Source organism: Camelus dromedarius, chromosome 3 (genome assembly GCF_036321535.1).
Source record: "Camelus dromedarius isolate mCamDro1 chromosome 3, mCamDro1.pat, whole genome shotgun sequence".
In the NCBI taxonomy this organism is placed as follows: Eukaryota; Metazoa; Chordata; class Mammalia; order Artiodactyla; family Camelidae; genus Camelus; species Camelus dromedarius.
In genome coordinates, this window is record NC_087438.1 from 51,913,356 (window position 1) to 51,935,411 (window position 22,056).

At 33.5% G+C, this 22,056-nt stretch overlaps 1 protein-coding gene across 1 annotated transcript in view; it reads right to left on the reverse strand.

Annotated features, from left to right (window-relative positions):
* Positions 1–22,056, reverse strand: part of AP3B1 (adaptor related protein complex 3 subunit beta 1) — a 219,960-nt gene that overhangs the window by 180,377 nt on the left and 17,527 nt on the right. The window contains exon 2 of the mRNA XM_010975029.3: positions 7,819–7,894. Coding sequence (XP_010973331.2) covers positions 7,819–7,894 — 76 coding nt within the window. The remainder of the gene's footprint in view (positions 1–7,818; positions 7,895–22,056) is intronic.

Consider the following 22,056-nt stretch of genomic DNA (forward strand, 5'->3'; position numbering starts at 1 on the left):
TAGTCTTTTCATATTCTATTCCCTTATCTGTGAAATTCTTCCCCCAGTGAATGGTCTTGCATCCTTGTTGAAAATCATGGCCATATATATGAGAGTCTTCTTTAAAGGCTTTCTATTGTGTATATATGTCTGTCTTTAGGCTGGTACCACACTGTTTTGATTATTGTAGCTTTGTAGTAAGTTTTGAAATCAGAAAGTGTAAGACTTCTAACTTTTTTCTTCTTTTTTCAGGATTGTTTTGGCCATTCAGAGTCCAGTAAGATTCCATATGGATTTTAAGACAAGTTTTTTCTATTTTTGCAAAAAAATCACTGGGATTTTGATAGAAACTACACTGGATATAGATCACTTTGGGAATATTGACAGCTTAATATTAAGTCCTCCAATCAATGAACACAGGATGTCTTTCCATTTATTTTTGTCCTCTTTAATTTATTTCAGCAACATTTACAGTTTTCAAAGCACAAGTCTTTTGCATCCTTGGGTAAGTCTATTCCTATTTTATATTTTTTGACACTATCATAAATAGGATTGTTTTTGTAATTTCCTTTTGGTATTGATGATTGTTACTGTATAGAAACACAATTAATTTTTATGTGTTAATTTGGAAAGAGTTCTTATGGTGAGGGAGAGCCTCGGGGGGAGGTAATTAGGTTTATTCATTTATTTATTTTTAGAGGAAGTACTGGGGATTGAACCCAGGACCTCATACATGCTAAGCACTCTACCACTTGAGCTATGCCCTTCCCTCTTTTATGCGTTAATTTTGTATCCTGCAACTTTGCTAAATTTGTTAGTTCTAAAAGATTTTTGTGGAATCTTTAAGGTTTTCTAAATATAAAACCATGCTGTTTGTTAACAAAGACAGTTTTACTTCTTACTTTACAATTTGGATGCCTTTTATTTCTTTTTCTTGCCTAATTGCTGTGGCTTAAACTTCCAACAGTATGTTGAACAGAAGTGGTCAAAGTGGGCATCCTTGTTTTATTCCTGATCTTAGAGGAAAAGCTTTCAGTCTTTCATCATCACTAGCTGTGAATTTTTCATTTTTGGCCTTTAAAATGTTGAGGTAGTTTTATTCCTAGTTTGTTGAGTGTTTTATCATGAAAGGGTGTTGAACTCTGTCAACTTCTTTTTCTGTATCAATTAAAATAATTTTGATTTTCCCCCTTCATTCTGTTAACAAGGTATATGACAATAATGATTTTCATACACTGTTTATTTTTAAAATATTGAATAATAATCTAGATTAAAAAATTCAGATCTAAAAACACAATTAATGTTAAAATGCACTAATTTTTTTTTAACTCAGCAAGAAAAAGAGGTGAAATTGGGCTTAATTTCTTAACAATTTTAACTAGTTGCATTTTTTTCAAACAATAATGATGGGGAGAGAATTCAGAATTTTTAATTTATAAACAATTACTAGTTAATTTATAAATGAGCAGTAATTTTCAGACCCAAGTGCAACTCTGAAGAATCACCAGCCAAGAATACACAGAGAAATAGAAAATGAAGTGAACCTTGATTTATATTCTAGAAAGTACACTGAAGCAAAACTGACAGAAGGCCCATTAAGGTTTTACAGGCATTATATCACTAGTAAAAATACAGGCCTGCTAACTAGGAACTGGTCCTGATGTATATCAGCATGGCAGAAAAATCTTGTCCCTTTAAACAACTACCAACCTAAGAGCAAAAAAAGATGCCAACATCAGCCACAAGTTGAATACTCTAAATTACACACAGAACTGAAGCACTTCTGTAAGGGAGAATGAAAACAATGGATAAGCAATCAGTCTAGAAAAATGTAGACCAAAATGTTTATTATGATCATAACTCAAGATAGTAAGAATAATGCATGTTATTATTTTCTTCTTATATGTACTTTCTCAATTTTTTCCTACAACAGTGATGTATCATTTGAATTTGGTTTAATTTTTTATAAATGTTAAACAAAAAATATCTGAAACTTTGAAATTACTTTTAATTTTCTTAGGGTCAGTAATATCCAACCAAATACCTTGCAACATTCATGGCTATGAAATAATATATATCAATAAATTTAATTAGGAATTTTAAGAATCTTACCTATCAAAGAAAGGTTCAGATTTGGTCATTATCCCCATACTACAAAAACAAGCAAACTAATCTGAGAAAGGCCTTTAACAGTCAACATTTACTAACAGAAAATACATCAAAGATTTCAACACACCAAAATATTCCATTTCTTTAAGGACTCTGAATAATCAACTCATCAGTATTTTAGCTAAAAAACTTATTACAAGTTCACTATATGAAGCAATACATTTCACATTCTCTTAGCTCATATTTCATCAAGCCAAGATAAAATATGAACATGTGCTTCAAACATTAGACATATATTTTTCAAGAATAACAAGAAAAATAACATATTGTGTTTCAACTTGAGTCCTGCTGCGTAATAAATGACCACAAGATTTTGAAGTAGGTAGCTTTTTTTCCCTAAGCATGCTTTGGCATACATGAGATTTTATTCAACATACGAATCATTGAAAACATTTCCCCATGATTCTAAATAAGTCTCAGACATTACCAAAGAAAGATAATAAAATGAACTGAGACTATCATTGTGGTTTCTTGCTGGTAGATATTGCTGACAAGATTCTCTGCTGAATCGCAGGACTACTGACTGTGAAAGATAGTCAGATGTGCACTGTCAACATTTTGATATATATTAGAAAGTAATGTGGTAAAACAAATAAAAAATGCTTAAAATTCTGGCAGACTAAAATTTAGAAATTTTTAAAGGTTTTTAATTCTGAAACTAAGGTCTTAAAACTATTCAGTAATCACATGAGGTGATAAAACCCCATATTCAGGGCTCGTGAAACCCAATTCATAAAGAGAAATGTAAACATTGAAAACTACATTTAAAAAATCCAAGAAATTTTGAAGCCAATACATAACTCTGCTAACTGATCTCCGTCAAACTACTTGACCCAACAGATGTACTGAAATGATGCACACATGTGCATAACATTTTAAAATGATTTTTAAAGCTTCCACATAGAAATATGGTGCTAACTAGAAATCAAACTAAAAACGGGACAAAAGTAAAGGTGAACAAATGACTGTTACAATACCTGACTGGAAAAAATTTCAAGAAAAATAACTACTAGTTATTTAATAAAAGGAGAAATTAGCAAATAATTGCTAGTTTAAAATTGAAATACAGTATTTAGTATCATTCAGAGACACAAAATATTTAGACAAACTATTGACAAAATAATAGAACTTAAAATCTAACACTAAAAACTATACTACATTGTTGAAATTAAAAATGACTGAAACAAATACAATCATGATCACGGATCATGAGACAAAATGGTGTTAAAATGTGAATTCTCCCAAAATTGACCTATACATTTAATGCAATTCAAATTTAAATCCCAGTAGACTTTTTTTAAAAATAGAAACTGACAAGCTTCTAAAATTTACATGGAAGTGCAAAGGCCATAACATAAACAAAGCAATCTTTAAAAAAAAAAAAAACAACTTGAAGACTTACAGTGTTTTATTTTAAGGCTACAGAAATCAAGAGTGAGGTATTGGTAAAATGAGAGCCACAAAGATTCGTGAACCAGATGAGAAAGTTCAGATGTGGACACACAAACATGTAAACTGATTTTCACTTGAGATTGAAATTTGGTGGGGGAAGGACAGCCTTTTAATAACAAATAGTCTGGGAAAAATTAGATATGCATGTGCAAGACAAACAAACAAAAACCTTGGCTTTTCACCTAACACTATACATAAAATTAATACAAAATGGATCATAGACCTAAACATATAAGCTAAAAACAGGGACGGGGGAATCTTTGCAACCTTAGAGCAGGCCAAGATGGCTTAAATAACAACTCACGCTATGACTCTAGCTTAGGCCTAATCAAAAACTTCAACAGAGGACAAAAAGAAAACTATAGTTCAACATCACTTAGACACAGAGAAATATAACTACTTGAATTCTAAAGGATATATCAGAATCAAGAGGAAAACATTACAAATATTTCCAATAAAATCAAAACCAAGATAGTGTTATCTTCTACCACCCCTACAACATCATAGAGGAGCTTTATCCATGCAAATATATAAGAAAAGCAAAAAAGAGATTAAAATATTTGGAAAAATATACAAATCTGTCATAATTTCCAGACAATGTAATTATCCATCTAGAAAACCAAACAAAGAAACAAAAAACTATGAGAGCTAAGAAGAGAGTTCATTTAAGGAGATCAAATGAAAGAACAGAAACTAGTCCTTTGTTTTCCTATACACCAGTAATAATTTTAAAAATATAATGAAGGGCACCATTCTTAATGGCAACTAAGATTTAAAAGTACGCAGAAATGAATCTAACAAGGAATACTCAAGACCTCTATAATAATAACTATGAACAATAAATACAATGCTACTGAAAGACAGGGAAAGAGGGAGGGAAGGAAGATGGAAATACATAAATTCCATATTATCCTAATCAAAATCCCAAAACAATTCTTAACATAACTTGACAATTTGACCATAAAGTTTATGTGGAAGATGAAACTTTTACTTTTTATACCTCAATATTATTTGAAAATTTGTAAATATGTATTTCTGCCACTTGTATAGTAAAAGAATAATTTTTCCAGATCTACTGAAATATAACTGACATGGAACATTATATACGTTTAAGGTGCCAACAGGTACAAGAAAACATGCTCAACATCACTAATTATGAGGGAAATGCACATCAAATCCACAATGAGATATCACCTCAAGCCTGTTAGAACGGCTGTCACCAAAAAGACAAGAGGTAACAAGTGTTGGCAAGGATGCAGATAAAAGAGAAATACTGAACAATGTTGGTGCTGATGTAAATTGGTGCCACCACTATGGAAAACAGTACAAAAGTCCTCAAAAACTAAAAATAGAGCTACCATAGCTACCACATGATCCAGCAATTCTACTTCTGGGTATATATCAAAGGAAATGAAATCAGGATAATGAAGAGATATGTACACCTGCATGTTGACTGCAGCATTATACACAATGGTCAAGATATGGAAACAACCTAAATGTCTGTCAGTGGGTGAATAGATAAGGAAGAATGTATGTGTGTGTATGTGTGTGTGTGTGTGTGTGTGTGTGTGTGTGTGTGTGTAATGGAATATTATTCAGCTATGAAAAAGAAGGAAATTCTGCCATTTTTGAAAACATGGATAGATCTTGAAGGCATTATGCAAAGATAAAGAATAATTTTTAATTAATAATCATTTTCCTACAGTTACAAGCTTCCTAAGGAGAGACAGTCTATAGCTAATAAACATATATGGCTACATTTATATTTCTTTATGATGTTTATTTACACTGACATTACATTTATGATAGTCAAGTAGCCTAGATGATGAGAATATCAATTTTTACTTCTTTATCAGTTTGAGAGAGGAATATAGAAAAAACAACCAAATATCTCTTTTTTGGATTTAGGAATTTCAATAGTATCCTCAGCTTTAGTGAAATAGTTTACCTTAATGGGATGTGAAGTCAAAGTTTAATGAAATTATTAAAAGCACCACCTGCTTTATATGGTAGTGCAGGGCTGTAACCTGCAGGAATGCAAGCTGAGAGCAGGCAAAGCAATCTTGATAATCAACTGTAAAACTTATAATTGACCTATGACTTCTAAAAATTTTGTAAAAACATTTAAAACACTTGTATTACTGTCAGTTAGAAATGTATAGAAAAATGAAAAATAGTAAAATTAATATTTATTTAATACACTGTAACATAAAACATTAGAAACACTGAGAATTAACTTACAAAGCGTAGTTTGAATGGACTTGACTTATTCTCATCTTTCAAGGTACTGAGCAAGCATCTCTTCTATACCGTGGTAAATTACCCTTTGTAAGTTTGGATCTGCTTCCAACATTGTATCCTTTGCACTTACAATGGTGTGAATTATCTCCCAGAATTATTTTAATGTGAAGTTTTTTGGCAGCATCACTTCCTCTGGCATAGCTTCATCCTTTTCATCACAATCATTTTCCTCATTTATGTCGAAAAGCTCACCTTACTTAAGTTCCTCTAGCTACATATTTAGAGTCTTTCAAAAAGTGGCAGTGTCACTATTTCCATAGTCAGCTATTTCTCTATAATTCCATTTACATTCTATATATGCATTTCATTTCCAGTCTTATCACTTTTCATTTCCTTGCCAAATTTTCATCTGTGTTGACCAAATTCCTTTTATTTATCCATTTCTGTAAAATGTCAAGTGGGCTACTCACTGGGAAACAAGGAGGAAACACTACTACATGCTTTGCAGTCTGTGCATGAACTGAGTAACATACACAGTGACCAATCACTAAAAGTTACTTTGAAAGAAGTAACCTGACTGGTCACTGTTCATGATGTACACTTGTTATCCACATGGTGAGTTGTGGACTGAAGAGTCAGTGATGAAGTTTGTACATTTTCCAACTACTAAGTTAATATACCAGGATAACTGAAATGTTAACCATGTTGTCAGGGGACTGGTGTTATTTAATTAAGCTGTGGTAACTGAAATTCAAATACCAAAGCCACGCAAAGCAAGAACTACTTGTCCGTAAGTGCTATTATTTATATAACATAACATTAACAAATGAAAAATTTACAAAAGAATCTTCAACATTTGTCTTTTTAACCAAATGACATATATCTGAATGCAAGAATCAAGCAATTTACAGGTGTTCTACAGGTACAATTAGTCCCTGACTTCTATATATTTGATTTACGTAACTACTGACCTTTTAACAGAACATATTCACACTCATAGTCATTCTTCATAAATGGGATGTGGACTTTAATATGTCAAGAAAAGAAAGGAGATTTCAAACTCTCATATGGTGGCATTGCCTGCTAGAAAACAGGACTGTTTCAGTTCTGTTGTCAACCTACTACAGCAGAGTTTATTTGTGCAATTATGCAAATTTATCACATTTTGACCTTATATAAAAACGTATGAGAAACAGAATCAGCAATGGTGGTGAAAAAAGCATAGTATTAAGATAGGTTTTATGAATTTAACTCCATTGAGACAAGCAGAACTCTTTAGCATCAGATAGTCACTGAATTAAGCCAGTTTTTTCACTGAATATAAACAATCAAATGAAAAAAAAAAATTAGGCTGAGACCAACACAAATTACTAAATATTTTATTTAAGATTTTACATATAATCAGAAATTGCATTATATTTTTAACTCTCTGACAGCGGATCCCCTCTACATAATAACATATTAGTCTATTGCTTGAATTCTGCATTACAATTGAAAACTTGCAAGTGCTCTAATACTCATTACAAGTTCTATGATGATACATGGACCAAAATATTTCTATTAGTAGTAATGGAATTTGAAAGTCAGAAGAAAGTATGCCCACAATTTTTAAGTCAAAGAATGACAAAGAAAATCCTTTAGCTCATTAGAATCCCTCTTTGTAAGAAGTCAAGATATTGTTGTATATAATCTTATTTTGTCTTCAAACTGATTAGCTCTCTGTATGTGATAGGAGAATTTCTTGATATTAGAGATATGGAAATCAAAACACAGAAAAGATAAAATTAGAACTAAAGTTTCTGAATTTTGTCACTTTATTAATTCTTCCAAAACATTTTAGAAGGGAAATTTTAAGTTGATAATAAAGAGCAGATGGGATGTTCAATTTGGTATTTAATATATTCTTTAATACATATTTTTAATATATCACTACTTGTTATGTATCCAAAAGTCAAAATGATCTACTATTTTACCTACCCCTACAATCCGTTTCATAGCATCCAACTTAGCAGAATCTTTGTTGCTCTCTAACATTTGCTTTAGGTCTTCATTCCTATAAAGAAGAAAAGAAAAAAATCGCATATTTAGATTTTAACATACATAGCTATTAAAATACATAATTTTAATAATATAAGAATTAGAAATAATATAATAGGGAATGTTACATAACTGCTTTCTTATTTATAATTAAATATATATTTTTCATCTAACCCTACACAACAGTATCAAAGTGCTATGCTGTCATGAAGCTTATCAATGAAACAAAAAATATAAAACTGTACCTCAGTTCCGGGCAAAATATCAACAAACAGAGGCATACAGATTCTCTTTTGTATAATCATCAGATAAAAAGAAATGAGAAAAATTCGTGAATCAGCACTAAAATATTTGTCAGCCAAAAAGAGCTTTCTTCAGAATATGTCAAGAAAGAGCAATTAATAAAAAAAAGACTATCCTCCATTCACACATCCCTTTTTTCTCCCTACCACACAAAAAGAAAAAAACATAAATATGAAGGGAGACCCAAATTGATATGCCCTAATTCAAAGAATTAGGTAAAGGCAATCTTAATATCTAAATGAAAGGATGAAGTAATGAACCAGAGCAGTAAGTGATAAATACAGGACAGATTCAAGAGCTCCTTAAAAGTTTAATTCAGGGCGATGTAGTGACTGAATGCAAAGGATAAGACAGGGGCACTCAATAAGGATGCCCCCATCCCCACTTTGGATAATCAGGCAGATGATGATGACACCAAGTAAGATAACTTTGCTGACGAGGTAGACATTTTCTCCTTTCCAACGCCGTATGCTATATAAACATCCTTAAAAGATAATCCAGAAGAAAACTACTAGTGCCTTTACACAGAAGTGCAGCAAAACAGAGAAAAACCCATAGCCAACTGTCTCCCAATAGTTTTTTTTTTTTTGTTCACAACTGACTTGCCTCTATTCTTCAAAGTGAACCTTCCCCCAGCAAATTCAAAAATTAACCCCAAGTTAAAAAAAAAATGGTAATTTGCAATCTCTAATCATTTTTCTTTCAACATGGCAGAATAGACTTTTGAAACAATTACTATAAAGCTAGGCAGAGAGTTCTTAGACTTCACACCAAAACCATAGTCCACAGAAGGGAACAATGATTAACTGAATTTCATGAAAATTTAAAAACCTGCTCCAGGAAAATCTCTTACTGCTTATAATAAAGTGAGAAAGAAAGATAGATTGAAGGAACAGTTAAGCAAAAAGGAACTAGAACTTGAAGATTTGGGAAATTCTCAGCTTATCCACATTGCAAAAATCAAGAAAGTGTCTTCAGAAAGAACACCAATGGTATGGCTAGAAAATCACTTGCTAACGAGATCACAGTGCCACTCACAGATTTAATCAGACATCTCACCTGAAGCCAGGGATAGAGCTGCGATTACACAAGCAGAGACACTGCCAGCTAGGACTAAAGAAGGGAGATGAGACAAAACAAAAAAGGCTGTCAGACTTCTGGGATTCCACGGGGCAGGGCAATGTGAGGAAGGCAGCCACTTACAAGCCTCAGAAGAAACCAAACCTGCCAACACCTCAACCTTAGAGTCCTAGACTCAACTGTGAGAAATAAATGTCTATTGACCAAGCCATTCAGTCTGGTATTTTGCCAGAGCAGCCCCAGCAAACTAATACAGACATTAACAGACAATCACTGAAGGAAATATACAAGTGGCAAAAAAGCACATAAAAGATATTCAGCTTCATTAGCCATTAGCAAATCAAAACCACACCAAGACATCACTACACACATGTCATAAAACAGCAACAACACCAACTGATAGTGAGGATGTAGAGCTGGACTGCTCGCATACTGCTAGTGGGAACTATTAAAGGTTACAGATAGCCACCCTGGCAGTTTAGCAGATTCTCATAGAACTAAACCTGCAATTACCATACAGTAACTGATATCTGTAGGCAAGTATTCATGGCAGCTTTATTCCTACTAGCCAAAATGGAAACAATCCAAATGCCCTTCAATGGAGAAACGGTTCTACAAACTGTGGTACATTCATAGCATGGAATACCACTCAGCAGTAAAAAAAAAAAAAAGAAACAAGCTGTTGATATCGGGACAACCCTGATTAACCTCCAGAGAAGTACACTGAGCAAAATTAATCCTAAAAGGTTACATACTGTGTCATAATGCAGCAGGACCCTAGGGGGGCTTCCCGGGACAGACATTTCCCCCATATCCTCTGCTGTAGCTCCTCTCAGAGGTACCTAGATAATAGTATCTGATGTACACTTTCTGAGTTGTTTTACAGATGCTAAAACCATCACCAAATGGAAGACGTTAACTACTTGATGATCACGAGTCCCCAGACCTATGGGTGCCTAAGGACTGATGATGTTCACTGCCCTGTTACCTCACCATTCACCAATCAGAGAACTGTGCACAAACCAACCACATACCCTGTGACCCTACCTCCCTCAGCTGGCTTTTAAAAATGCTTTGCTGAAACCCTTTGGGGAGTTCAGGGTATTCTGGACATGAACCACCAGTTCTTCCTGCCCTGCAATAAACCTTTCTCTGCCCCAAACTCTGAAGTTTCTGTTTGGCCTCACTGTGTGTCCGGCACACAAACTTGCTTTTGGGAATAGTATGATTTCACTTATACAGTGTCCTTGAAATAACAAAATCATAGAAATGGACAAAGATTAGTGGCTGCTGAGGGTTAAAAACAGGAAGGGAGAAGCATGGATACAAAAAGACAACACAAGAGCTCCCTATGGTTATGGAACTGTTATGTATCTTTACCTTCTGGTGGCTACATGAAATCACACTTGTGATAAAATGGAAAAGAACACCTGACCCAACACACACACACACACACACACAAACACACACAAGTAAGTATAAGTAACACTGGGGAAATCTGAACAAGACTGGTGGATTATGTCAATGTCAACATCTTGGTTATATTGTACTATCTATGGTTTATCATCGAAGGAAACTGGGTAAAGGGGACACAGGATCTATTACTTTTTATACCTGCATATGAATCTACAATTATCTCAAAATCAAAAGCTTAATTAGAAAACAATCATATAACAATTACAACTCATTTATAATATGACAAACCAATCAAAAAATAATGGTCAAAAAGTCTGAACAGACATCTCACAAAAGAAGATTAGGAGTATCAGTAAGTACATGAAAAGATATTTATGGTCATTGATTATCAGGAAACAAATTCGTAAGTGAGATACCACTACACACCCATTATAATAGCTGAAATTAAGACAATGTCCGTAACAAATGTTGCCAAGGCTATGGACCAACTAGAATTCTCACACACTGCTGGTAGGAATATAAAACAACCACTTCAGAAAACTGAATTTCTTATAAATTTAAACATAAACCTACTATGTGATCCAGTCATTCCACTTCTCAGAGAAATAAAAACACATTTCCACATAATGACTTACATGAATATTCACAGCAGCTTTATTCATAGTAAAAAACTAGAAATAATCTAAATGTCCAACAGCAAAATGTGATTTAGCCGTATACTAGACTACCCAGCAATGAAAAAGAACTAACCACTGATACATGCAACAAGATGGATGAATCTCAAAATCATTATGTCAGTGAAAGAAGCCAGACATAAAAGAGCATGACTTAAGTCACTTAAAGTTCTAGAAAATGCAAATTAATCTGCAGTGACAGAACCAAGATCAGTGGTATCATAGGTAAAGGGAGAAATCAAAGGAACATTAAAAAATTTCTGATTCCATAAGAAGATGGAAATGTTCTTTATCTTCTTAATTGTGGTGGTGATTTAACAGGTTTATAGATCTGTCAAAACTCATCTAATTATAATCTTTAGGTGGATAATTTGTTGTATGCAAATTATACCTCCATAAAAATGATATTAAAAAGTTTTATAGTGTTTTATTCACTTTTGTGAATAAGACACAATCTTTTCAAAGAAGACTAAAACACATATATCTATTTCTGAGAAATATGTTATTTGGGATCAGATAAGCCACTATTTCCATACATTGAAATTAAATTATCATATTTAAGCTTCAAGCTTACTCAAGAATTTAAATCACTGAATCTTATTTTAGGATATCAAAGGAAAATCTTAAATGACTATAGAAAACTAACAAGAAACTAAGACTGTAGTATTACAAAATGTAATCAACTTCTTGGACTAGTTATTAGTTCATGATTAGTAATCTTTCATAGTTTCTACAACAAACTCTCCAGAAAGAGATTAAGGAAATTTACTCCACACAGCTCCTTCAGGCAATATGGTTCAAGAACAGTAACAACAAAAACATGCGTCAGAGGCCCCTCCATCTCAGTTTAAGCTTAAAAATAGGTGAGAAGAGCTTCCTTTACTCCAAATAAATATAGCCTTGACAAAAATATTTTACTTTGTACATTTTACAAATTTAGGCCGAATGTAGGCAGTAAGCACTTACTAAGAATGAGTGATTGGTCATGTGTTGTTGTGGCCTGACTTGTGTCCCTTCCAATATTTGTATGTTAAAATGCTAACCCCCAATACCACAGAATGTAACTATATCTGGAGACAGAGCCTTTAAAGTGGGAATTAAATTAAAATGAGGTGGGCATTAATCCAATATGACTGATGTTTTATAACTACAGAACAGGGCAGACTCAGGAAGACCAAGAGATGACCCTGTGAGGGCACAGCAAGAAGGAAAACAACTGCAGGCCAGGGAGAGAGGCCTCAGGAGAAACCAAATCTATCAACACCTTGATATTAGATTTCCAGCCTCCAGAATTCCAGAAAAACTAATTTCTGCTGATTAGGCCACCAAGCTTGTGGCATTTTGTTACAGCAGTCCTAGCAAACTGATAAAGGAGTTAAATGTTACAAACTGTCATTGCAGTACATAAACAAATGAAAGATAAGTATACTTTTGCCAAAAAGAGTAAAGACAACGAGATTTACTATGAAAAAAATTACTCTTTCTTTCCAAGCAGCTCATAAAATTAAATGCAATGGTGAACATTAGCCAGACACAAAAATAATTCAATTAACTGTAACAACTCTTGAATTTAAAATACAGTTAGAAAGTATGTAAATAGTAAGACAGCAACATATAAGGACTATATGTGAGGATATACAACTACCAAATATAAAATACTGTAATTGTTCACTGCAATGAATGTAGAATTCCTTCCTAAAACTTCTCATTCTTTCACATTACACAGGTAACTGAAAGGGAATAAAAATTAATGAAAACACAAATGAGGTTTTTTCCCTCCTAATTTTTGTTCTTGTCCTATTTTACTTACTGACCATGTAGATATTTATAAATGAAAAGCCAAAAACCTAAAAGAAACCTTGAAAAACTAATTGGGAAGAAGAAAGCGAAAAAAGCTGAAGCGATAAGAAGGAGGTAGCAATAAAATGTGATCGCACATATGCATGCCAAAAAAAAGAAAGAAGATTCATTTTCATGTCTGATCTCCTTTTTTTCCCTCAAATGTTCCACCACTCTTTCCACAAGTGTTATCTGGAGAGAGAAGTGAGCAATGAAGAATAATGAAGTGTCAATTTTTAGGACAGTCCAACCTCTAACCCCAGGTGTAATCTTATTCATGGCCTAATGGAAACTTGGTTTATTCCTCTTAGCTTGAGATGCCAGGGTCCCCTTCCCAACCACCTTAGGTCCTGACCTGCTCTCTCAAACCAAAAGCAAGAAAACAGGAACCCGGTATTAAGGCCAAAGGTTTTGTTCTTCGTGTTTAACAGAAAAGATAAGTCTTCAACAATAAATACAAATATCTTTGGTGTTAACATGGGCAGAGAGCTAAATAACTCTGAGGTTCAGAGAAAAGACACAAATAAAATCCTAGGCACTGTTTCAACCTGACATAATATTCAACTTCTCAGATACCTATTTTATGAACAGGTCTTTGTGAAAGAGAAATTACACATCTCTACCTAAGTCCCTCTTCACTTGTCACCAAAACAGTAAAGATTTGGGAGTTAATACTATAACACCTAGTTTGCCCTCAAAATATGTTCACTTGTATTGAGCCATTTAAGGTCTACCTTGTTCGTTACATGGATTCAAATGTAGCCTATTAACATACATTAACCTTAAGAATTAAGAAATTTTTTTGCTAAATAACAAAAGAGTTAATTCAAACTAATGCTGAAGTAGTAATATATTCACTGACTCTTTGCCAAAAACCAATACGTGTTTCAAATATACATATATATATATTTAGTTTACCTAATTCTACATTTACCTATTTACCTGTAGCTTTCCAGCTTTGAGTATTAGAATATTAACTTTATTTTTACATAAGTGACATCTTGTGGTGTTAAGCGGTATAACTTTTCCTTTCATGCTCAAAATAGGCCTATTTTTATAGTTTCAAGAAACAGAGAAAAAACATAACTGGGAAGTTAAAGAAAATGTTATTATCACCAAAAAGTCAGTTTTATTTCAGCACCAGTATAAAGCAGTAACTATAATCGAAAAGCAAAATCTTACCTGTTACCCATAAGAACTTGAGGTAGTAGGGCTTTTCACATAATATAAATTACTTCTTTTTTAAAAAATCTTTAATTTATAACTTATTAAAACCTTCTACTTCTTTTAAATAAAATATAAATTAACGGGGAAATTAACACTATGTAGCACTGTACACTGTCTCAGTGCTATTCAAAATGTGATCTGAGAAAGACCACAATCCACAAATTTTTGTTACTAGTACATAAGGAGATGTAAATAGAATCTGAAAGCAAGCACTTAGAGCAATTAAAAAGTGTAATTCTATATTTTTGAATCTAATAGAAAATTGAGCTTTTATTTTGCGTGCTTTTTTCATTTTGTTTTTCTAGCAATTTATTGTTTATTGTATTTTACAGAAGTATCCATTCATAATCGTCTGGAAATTAAAAAGAAAAAAAAAAAAGGCCCTTCACCAGTTAGCACTGCACTACACAATTACCTCCTTTTCCCTCAAAAGACTCACCAAAATGTGAGTACCATGAAAAGCAACACCTGAAATTTAAATCCACCAATGTTGGATTGGGAAAAGTGATGAGGAGTAGTGATTTCCAAATGGAACTACATCCCCAAAAGGATGCATCAAAACCTCTGAGAAGAGAGCTAGACCTTTGTCAAGCTCTGTTAAAAAATCCTAGGACATGGGCATGCTCCTCTTCATGTTTTGAGGACTACTCAAATGAAAGATGCTTCTACTCCAAATGATGCACTGGGCATATAAATAGGTATGCAAAAAACAAAACAACAACAAAAAAGGCTGGGACTAAGAGTCAGAATCCACTTTTTTCTAGTGCTACGCAGCTAAAGGATTGGCCGCCTTCATAATTAGTTTATGTGCACAAGGTGATGGCTTAACAACTTTCAGTTCAGTTAGGGCCTGTCCATCCCTTGGATGACACTCAGAAGCTCACGTAGTTTTTAGCATAAAGCATTCACAATAAATACAAGAGTGAGTAAGAAACAGAAAACTCCAACTGCCTAATCATCTATCTATTAACCATCTAAGGAGAAGCCATGAATTATCTAAGTAAGAACTTCTGTGAACTCTTACATTGTTTGCAAAATTAAAAAAGAATAGTCTACAATTGCTATCACCACACCCTCAACCCTTGGTAATCTTCTTCTCTCTTACTTCTCTATTAAAACTTCTGTCACAAAAGCAACAACTTCCTTATTTAAAAACCCAATGCAAAAAAAAAAAAACAACAAAAAAACCCAATGCAAAAATCTCATGAATACTTTTAAATTATTCCTCTATATTTGATCCAATTGACCAGTACTCCTCCATCTTGAAATTCCCTCTTCCCTTAGATTTTGTAACGCTAGTCTCATTTGGTTCTCATTTGCATTTGTGACACACCAATGAACAAAAATAACAAAAATCCTTGCCTTTGCAGAGTTTTTACTTTAATAAGCAAAATAGACAACAAACATACATAATAAAAAAGCAAATTTTAAGTCATGAGATGGTATGAGGGAAAAATACAGCAGAGGGAGAAAGAACGCAGGAAGGAAAGAAGAGGGTAATTTCAAATGGGGTGATCAGAATAGGCTAAATAAAAAGACATCTGAACAAAGACATCCAAGTGAGGTAGGAAGCCAGGCAGATATGGGAGGGGAAGGACAGGGAGGAAGGGCACTCTGGAGGCAAAGAGACAATGAAAGGAGGGTAAATAACACTAAAGATTTTGGTGTTTACTCTGAATGAAGTAAGGAACTGGAGGGTTAAGAATAGAGAGGAGTCATAACCTAATACACATCCAGAACCATTTTGCTGTTATGTTTAGAATACATCGCAGAGACTTCCAGATCTGCCCGTGATGCTGTAGCTTGTAAGAATCTAAACCTGCCACAGAAAATAACTATAAAAGTTGGAAAAAACAAATAAAATAACTTTCTAAAGGCATTGGATATCAACCCATGCAGTCTGGACTTAAAGGGCCAAGATTCTGGAAAGAAGAAAAGAAGACAAAGTGAGCCTTTCACTCACATCAGCTGTTTCCCTGAGTGTATTTCCCAAACTGTTAGCTTCAAGGAGGAGTAACGGTTTTAAAAGACTGAGGAGACAGATGCTCAAGTTTGGGGCTACCAAAGGTACTGGAACGTGAAGGGTGAAATTACAGAGGAGGGAACCAGTGAAAAGGTACACAATAATCTGTGTACAAACTCCCTTCAGATAGCTGACTACATTTTCATGGGGCAAGATTTCAGAAAATCCGGTAGAAAACAGCAGCTGAGCGATTAAATACCTGAGCTGAGATTTCAGCAACCACACACTGCTGGGAAAGAAGGTGGAAATCAAGTCTCCCCCAAGTAGAGAGGCATTGGTAAATACCCTGGCCTTTCAGTTAAGGCCACAGAAGGGCCGCAACTAAGAGTAAGGATGTTTCCTAGGAGTATAAGAAAAAGTGAAAACAGACAAAACCTTAAAAAGCCAAAGACTGAGCTTAAACAGAATCAGAATGATCTGCTAGTACTCCACCTGCCTGTCAGGAAAAAACACAACCCTCTTCGGAAGAAGATGTGATACAGGGACTCATCAATGTTCTTATCCTAATTACCTAGCATTTGATTAAAACTTAAGAGAAAAGCTAAAAATGGGAAGAAATGACAAGAAAGAAAAAGAAAAAGAGAGGAAGGGAGAGAGGGAGGAGAAAAAGAACAAAAAGGAACAGAAGCAGATCCATGGGTAATTTAGATACTAGAATTATCAGATAAGGACTTTAAAACAACTAAAATTAATATGGTCAGAAAAATACATGAAAGGTTGGACAAAACAGACAAAATGATAGAGAATGTCAATGAAGCAGTAGAATCTATTCAAAATAATCAAATGAATATTCAGAAATGAAAAATACAGCTTATGAAATAGGAACTCACTAGATAGGTTTAACAGTAGACAGGAAATAGCAGAAGATAGGATTGTTGAACTTAAAGGCAGGTCAAGAGAAAAATATAATCTGAAGCACAGAAAAATAAAAGAATGGACAACACAGAACAAAGCATCAGAGACATGTAGAATATACTCAAAATACCTAATGTACCTTTAATTAGAATCCTGAAAAGAGAGGAGAGAGAGAAAGAATGAGACAAAAGCATTATTTCAAAAGCTAATGGCTAAGAATTTTTCCAAATTGATGAAAGATATAAACCCATGTACTTAAAAATCTTAAAAACAAAAAGAAAAAACAAAAGAAAACTACACTAGGCATAGCAGAGTCAAATTGCTGAAAAGCAAAAGAAAATTTAAAAAAAAGATCTTAAAAGCAGAGGAAAAAGACATTTCCTTAAGGAAAGGGTCAGACAGTAAATATTTTAGACAATATAGGCCATACCATCTGATAGAACTATACCACTGTAGAGTAAGATCAGCTACATAGAATACATAAATAAATGGGCATGGCTGTGTTCCATTAAAACTTTATATAAGCAGGCAGGCCATAGTTTGCTAGCCCCTGCTTTATTTAAAAGGACTAATTTAATAATACTGATAGCCAACTTTTCAACAGACATTACAGAGGCCAGAAGACAATGAAATGATATCTTTAAAAAGCTAAAAGAAAAAAAGCCGACATACAATTCTATACCCACTAAAAAATATCCTTCAAAACTGAAAGTGAAATAATGTGGTTTTCAGACCAATAACAGCTGAGGGTCTGCTGCCAGGATATAAAAGGATACCATTTCAAAAGGAAGATAAAGTAATTCTAAACGTATATGCAATTTATATGTATTCTAAATTTACAGCTTCCACCTATAAAGCAAAACCTGACAGAATAGAAGAAAAACACATATCCACAATGTTTGACAATTTTAAAACACCTCTCTTAGTAACAGACACAACAAGCAGTTAAAAAATTCAATAAAGATGTAGAAAATCTGAACACCACAATTAACCATCTTAACCTGACATGCACAGAATACCATATCCAACAACTGCAAAATAAACATTCTTTTCAAGTGCACATAAAACACTTACCAAAAAAGACTATATGCTATGTAAGATCTCAACAAATTTCAAAGGTCTAAAATCATATAGAGAATGTGGAATCTAACTAAAAATCAATAACAGAAAAATAACTAGAAAATGTCCAGATGTTTGGAAAGATAAGCAACACACTTTAAATAACCTATGGGCCAAAGAAGAAATAATCAGGGAAATTAGAAACTATTTTACATTGACTAATGAAATTACAACACTTCATAACTCATGAGATACAGCTAAAGCGGTACTTAGAAGTAAATTAATACTGCTAAACACAATATAAAAAAAGAAAGACTGAAAATCAATAATCCAAGCTTCCATCTCAGAAAAATAGCCAAAGAATAGCAAATTAAACTTAAGAACAAGTAAGGGTATAAAGGATAAGATGAGAAGTCAATATAATAGAGAACTACAATGGAGAAAAATCCACAAAACTAAAGGTTGGTATCTTTCAAATAGGTTGTTATGAAGACTTAATGAGATCAGCGTAAAGCACTTTTCACTGGGCCTAGCATATTCATTTATTCAATATCTACCAGGTGTCAGGAACTGTTCTAAGTATTGGGGTCCCTGACCTCTTGAAACTTATACTCTGAGAGTTCAGTGGGGGCTGGAGGGGAGAATGACAGAAATGACAGGAGGAGGAAGAGGGAGGGAGGGAGGTGAAGTGGGAGGGAAAGGGAAGGAAAATATAAAGGTAGACAAATAAGTAGTACTCAAAGAATTAAAATAGGGTAATGCAATAAAGTAAGACTGGGTAATCACAAAAGACCTCTGTGGGTAGAGGTGAACATTTAAGCTGAGGTGTCAAATGACAAGGGACAACCACAAAAATTTTGCAAAGATAATATGGCAGGAATAATCATGGATATATTATATATAGACCCAAAAGAAGGTCTACAAAGAGTCTATAAATGTAGGTTATGGTTGTTTTCTCAAGCACACTAAACTCCTTACAGGCCTGTAACAGGCATACAGTAAGTATTAGTTGAAAGAATAAATGAACATAAGTTATACACTAAATGTGCTCCTTAGAGGGATACAGAAAAACTCTAAGCTTTCACTAGATTCTCAAAAGGGTCCATGACTCCAATAAAGGTTACAAATTAGGCATACATCTTCCCTGCATACATACCATGTGTGCATGTTTTTAAAACCATGATGCTATACATGTATCACAGAAGTCTCCGTATTTGCCAAACCCTTTACCAATGCCCTCAGCTACTCATTCTCTTGGCAGGCAGCAAGACATTGATTCTACTTTTGCTCAGGATGTTAGGAATATCTTCTAGAATGTGACTACTCAGCCTTAAAGTTTTAAAGGGAATCTCACAGAGCCACCCAGCTATTTGATTTATATATGCTGAGACCAAAAAAAAAAAAGGTTTGAACAGGCAAAAGTTCTTTTTCACAGTTTAAGAGCACCATAAACCAAAAATGCCACTTCCAATTGAAAGATTAAAAGATTGGGGAAGTCTCAAAGCTACTTTAAAAATTGATAAATATAAACACAGAAAGTTGTAAAACTTTTGCACTAAAAATAAATGCCATAAAGTAGTCGAAAAACAAAGAAAATGAATTTGGGATTCATCTGACAGAAATGCTAATTTCCTTAAAATACAAAGGGCCTTTAACTGATCAATTAAGTGCTGATCCAATAGGGAAATGGACAAAGGATATTGAAAATTATTTTACTGAAAGAATAACCAATAAATAGGAGGGAGAAGACTTAATGCACTCACAATTATAAGGACTCAGTATAATAACAATTTGTACCTATAAGATTGGCAAGTATTATGAAATTTGATGATACTCAGCACTGGCAAAGGTGTAAGGAAAACCTACTTTACCACCAGTGGAGGAAGGGAACTAGTGCAACCCCTATGGAAGGCAATTCAGTAAGATCTATCATAATTTAAAATGCAGTAACTTTGACTTACAACTCTATCTCTAGGAATTTTTCCTACAAATAAATAAATTCACAAAAATATACAAAAATTTGTGTTGCAGTATTTCTTATATTTGACAGAAAGTAAAATCTATAAAATGTCCTTAAAGAAGAGAATTAATTAAAAAAAGGAATACTAGGAAATATTACACAGTGGTTAAGAAGACTGAAATAGTTTCATACGCTGATATGGACAGACCTCCAAAACACATTCAAGGAAAAGCAAGATAGAGAAGTAAGTGCGTGCGTGCATGCGTGCATGTGTGCGTGCATAATCATTTTAAAATCTTTTTAAAATTTCCTAGGGTAAGAACTTTTACATTGAATTTTTTCAGAACTTTTTCATTGTGCTTATCTCTAGGGGTATAGAAATGGAAGTTATACACTTTCTATATTGCTAACTTTCCACTAACATGCCTTACATTTATAACATATAATTAATTTAGCCACCTGATAGTGGTATTGTTTTCTAGACCTTATAACATTATTTATTTTAGTAATACAAAGTCTCTGTGAAGCATGTGTGGCTATTATTATTACCATTTAATCAATAAGGAAACTGCAGCTCAGAAAATTTAAGGACAACATACAAGAAGAAAATTACACAACACATAAGAAATTCTAAGCACACAATTTTTAAGTATACCACCACAGAACTAGGGCATGGCAAAGCAAGGAGTTAAATTTGAGTCTTGTTTTGAAACCCAACTACCACACTGCTGACAACTTCTAAAGTTGAGTTTATTAAGAAAACATTTTAAGAACTATAAAATAGTATCGTATAAATATAAAATATATAAATATAAAATCCATAGTCTATGGTTCCACAACACCTCCTCCCTACTCTATAAATCAACCACAAGAAAACTGTTGCCATCTTTTTCTTTTAAATTCAAAATTTTTATCAAAAGAAAACTGATCACTGGAACCGTAATAAACACTAATTCTAATTATTCTCAATAGCAGTCTAAAGCATCTGTGATACACTTCTGTATAAGTCAAAGTAAATTTTATTTTCACTGACATTACTCTGACTATATTTGGTTAACATTATCTCATGTAGATTCATCAGCTCAAAATTAATTAGTATTACAGAATAGTGTATTCCATCCAAACAATTCATCTTTGTTGGCTCACATGCCTCACTGCTGTTGGCATGCCACTGCAATAATGGGCATGGTGCCACAGTAACAGATGGGCATAAATACAGACGTGCCAAAGAGTCAGTGTGTGCATCAAGTTTGAGGATTATTAGTATCAGATTTTCCTCCAAGAAATTCATAAACTAAAGTAGAATAAATGTAAGTTTTCTACAACTATGTTAATAAGATATGCCAACTCAAAGCTAGATTAATTTTTAAATTCTTTAGGAAAAAAAAAAAAACAAAACTTTCCAAGGCCACAGAAGGCAAGTTTTCCATCTGATGAGTTTGGATCAGCCTTCTGTGTAGGGAATTGAGGAAACCAATATGCAATCTCTACCGTAGATAAGCTTTGTCCCTGAAGCACTTGAAAATCTCAGTAAAAAATTCAGTTTTTAAAAAGTCACCTGGCACTGTTTCAAGATGAAAAAGTTCTGAGGATCTGTTGCACAACAATGTGAATATACTTAACACTAACAAACTGTACATTTAAAAATGACTAAAACGGCAAATTTTATGTTATGTATTTTTTATCACAATTTTTTTAAAAAGTCACACGGACCTATCAAGTTTCCTGATGAAAGCAATGCA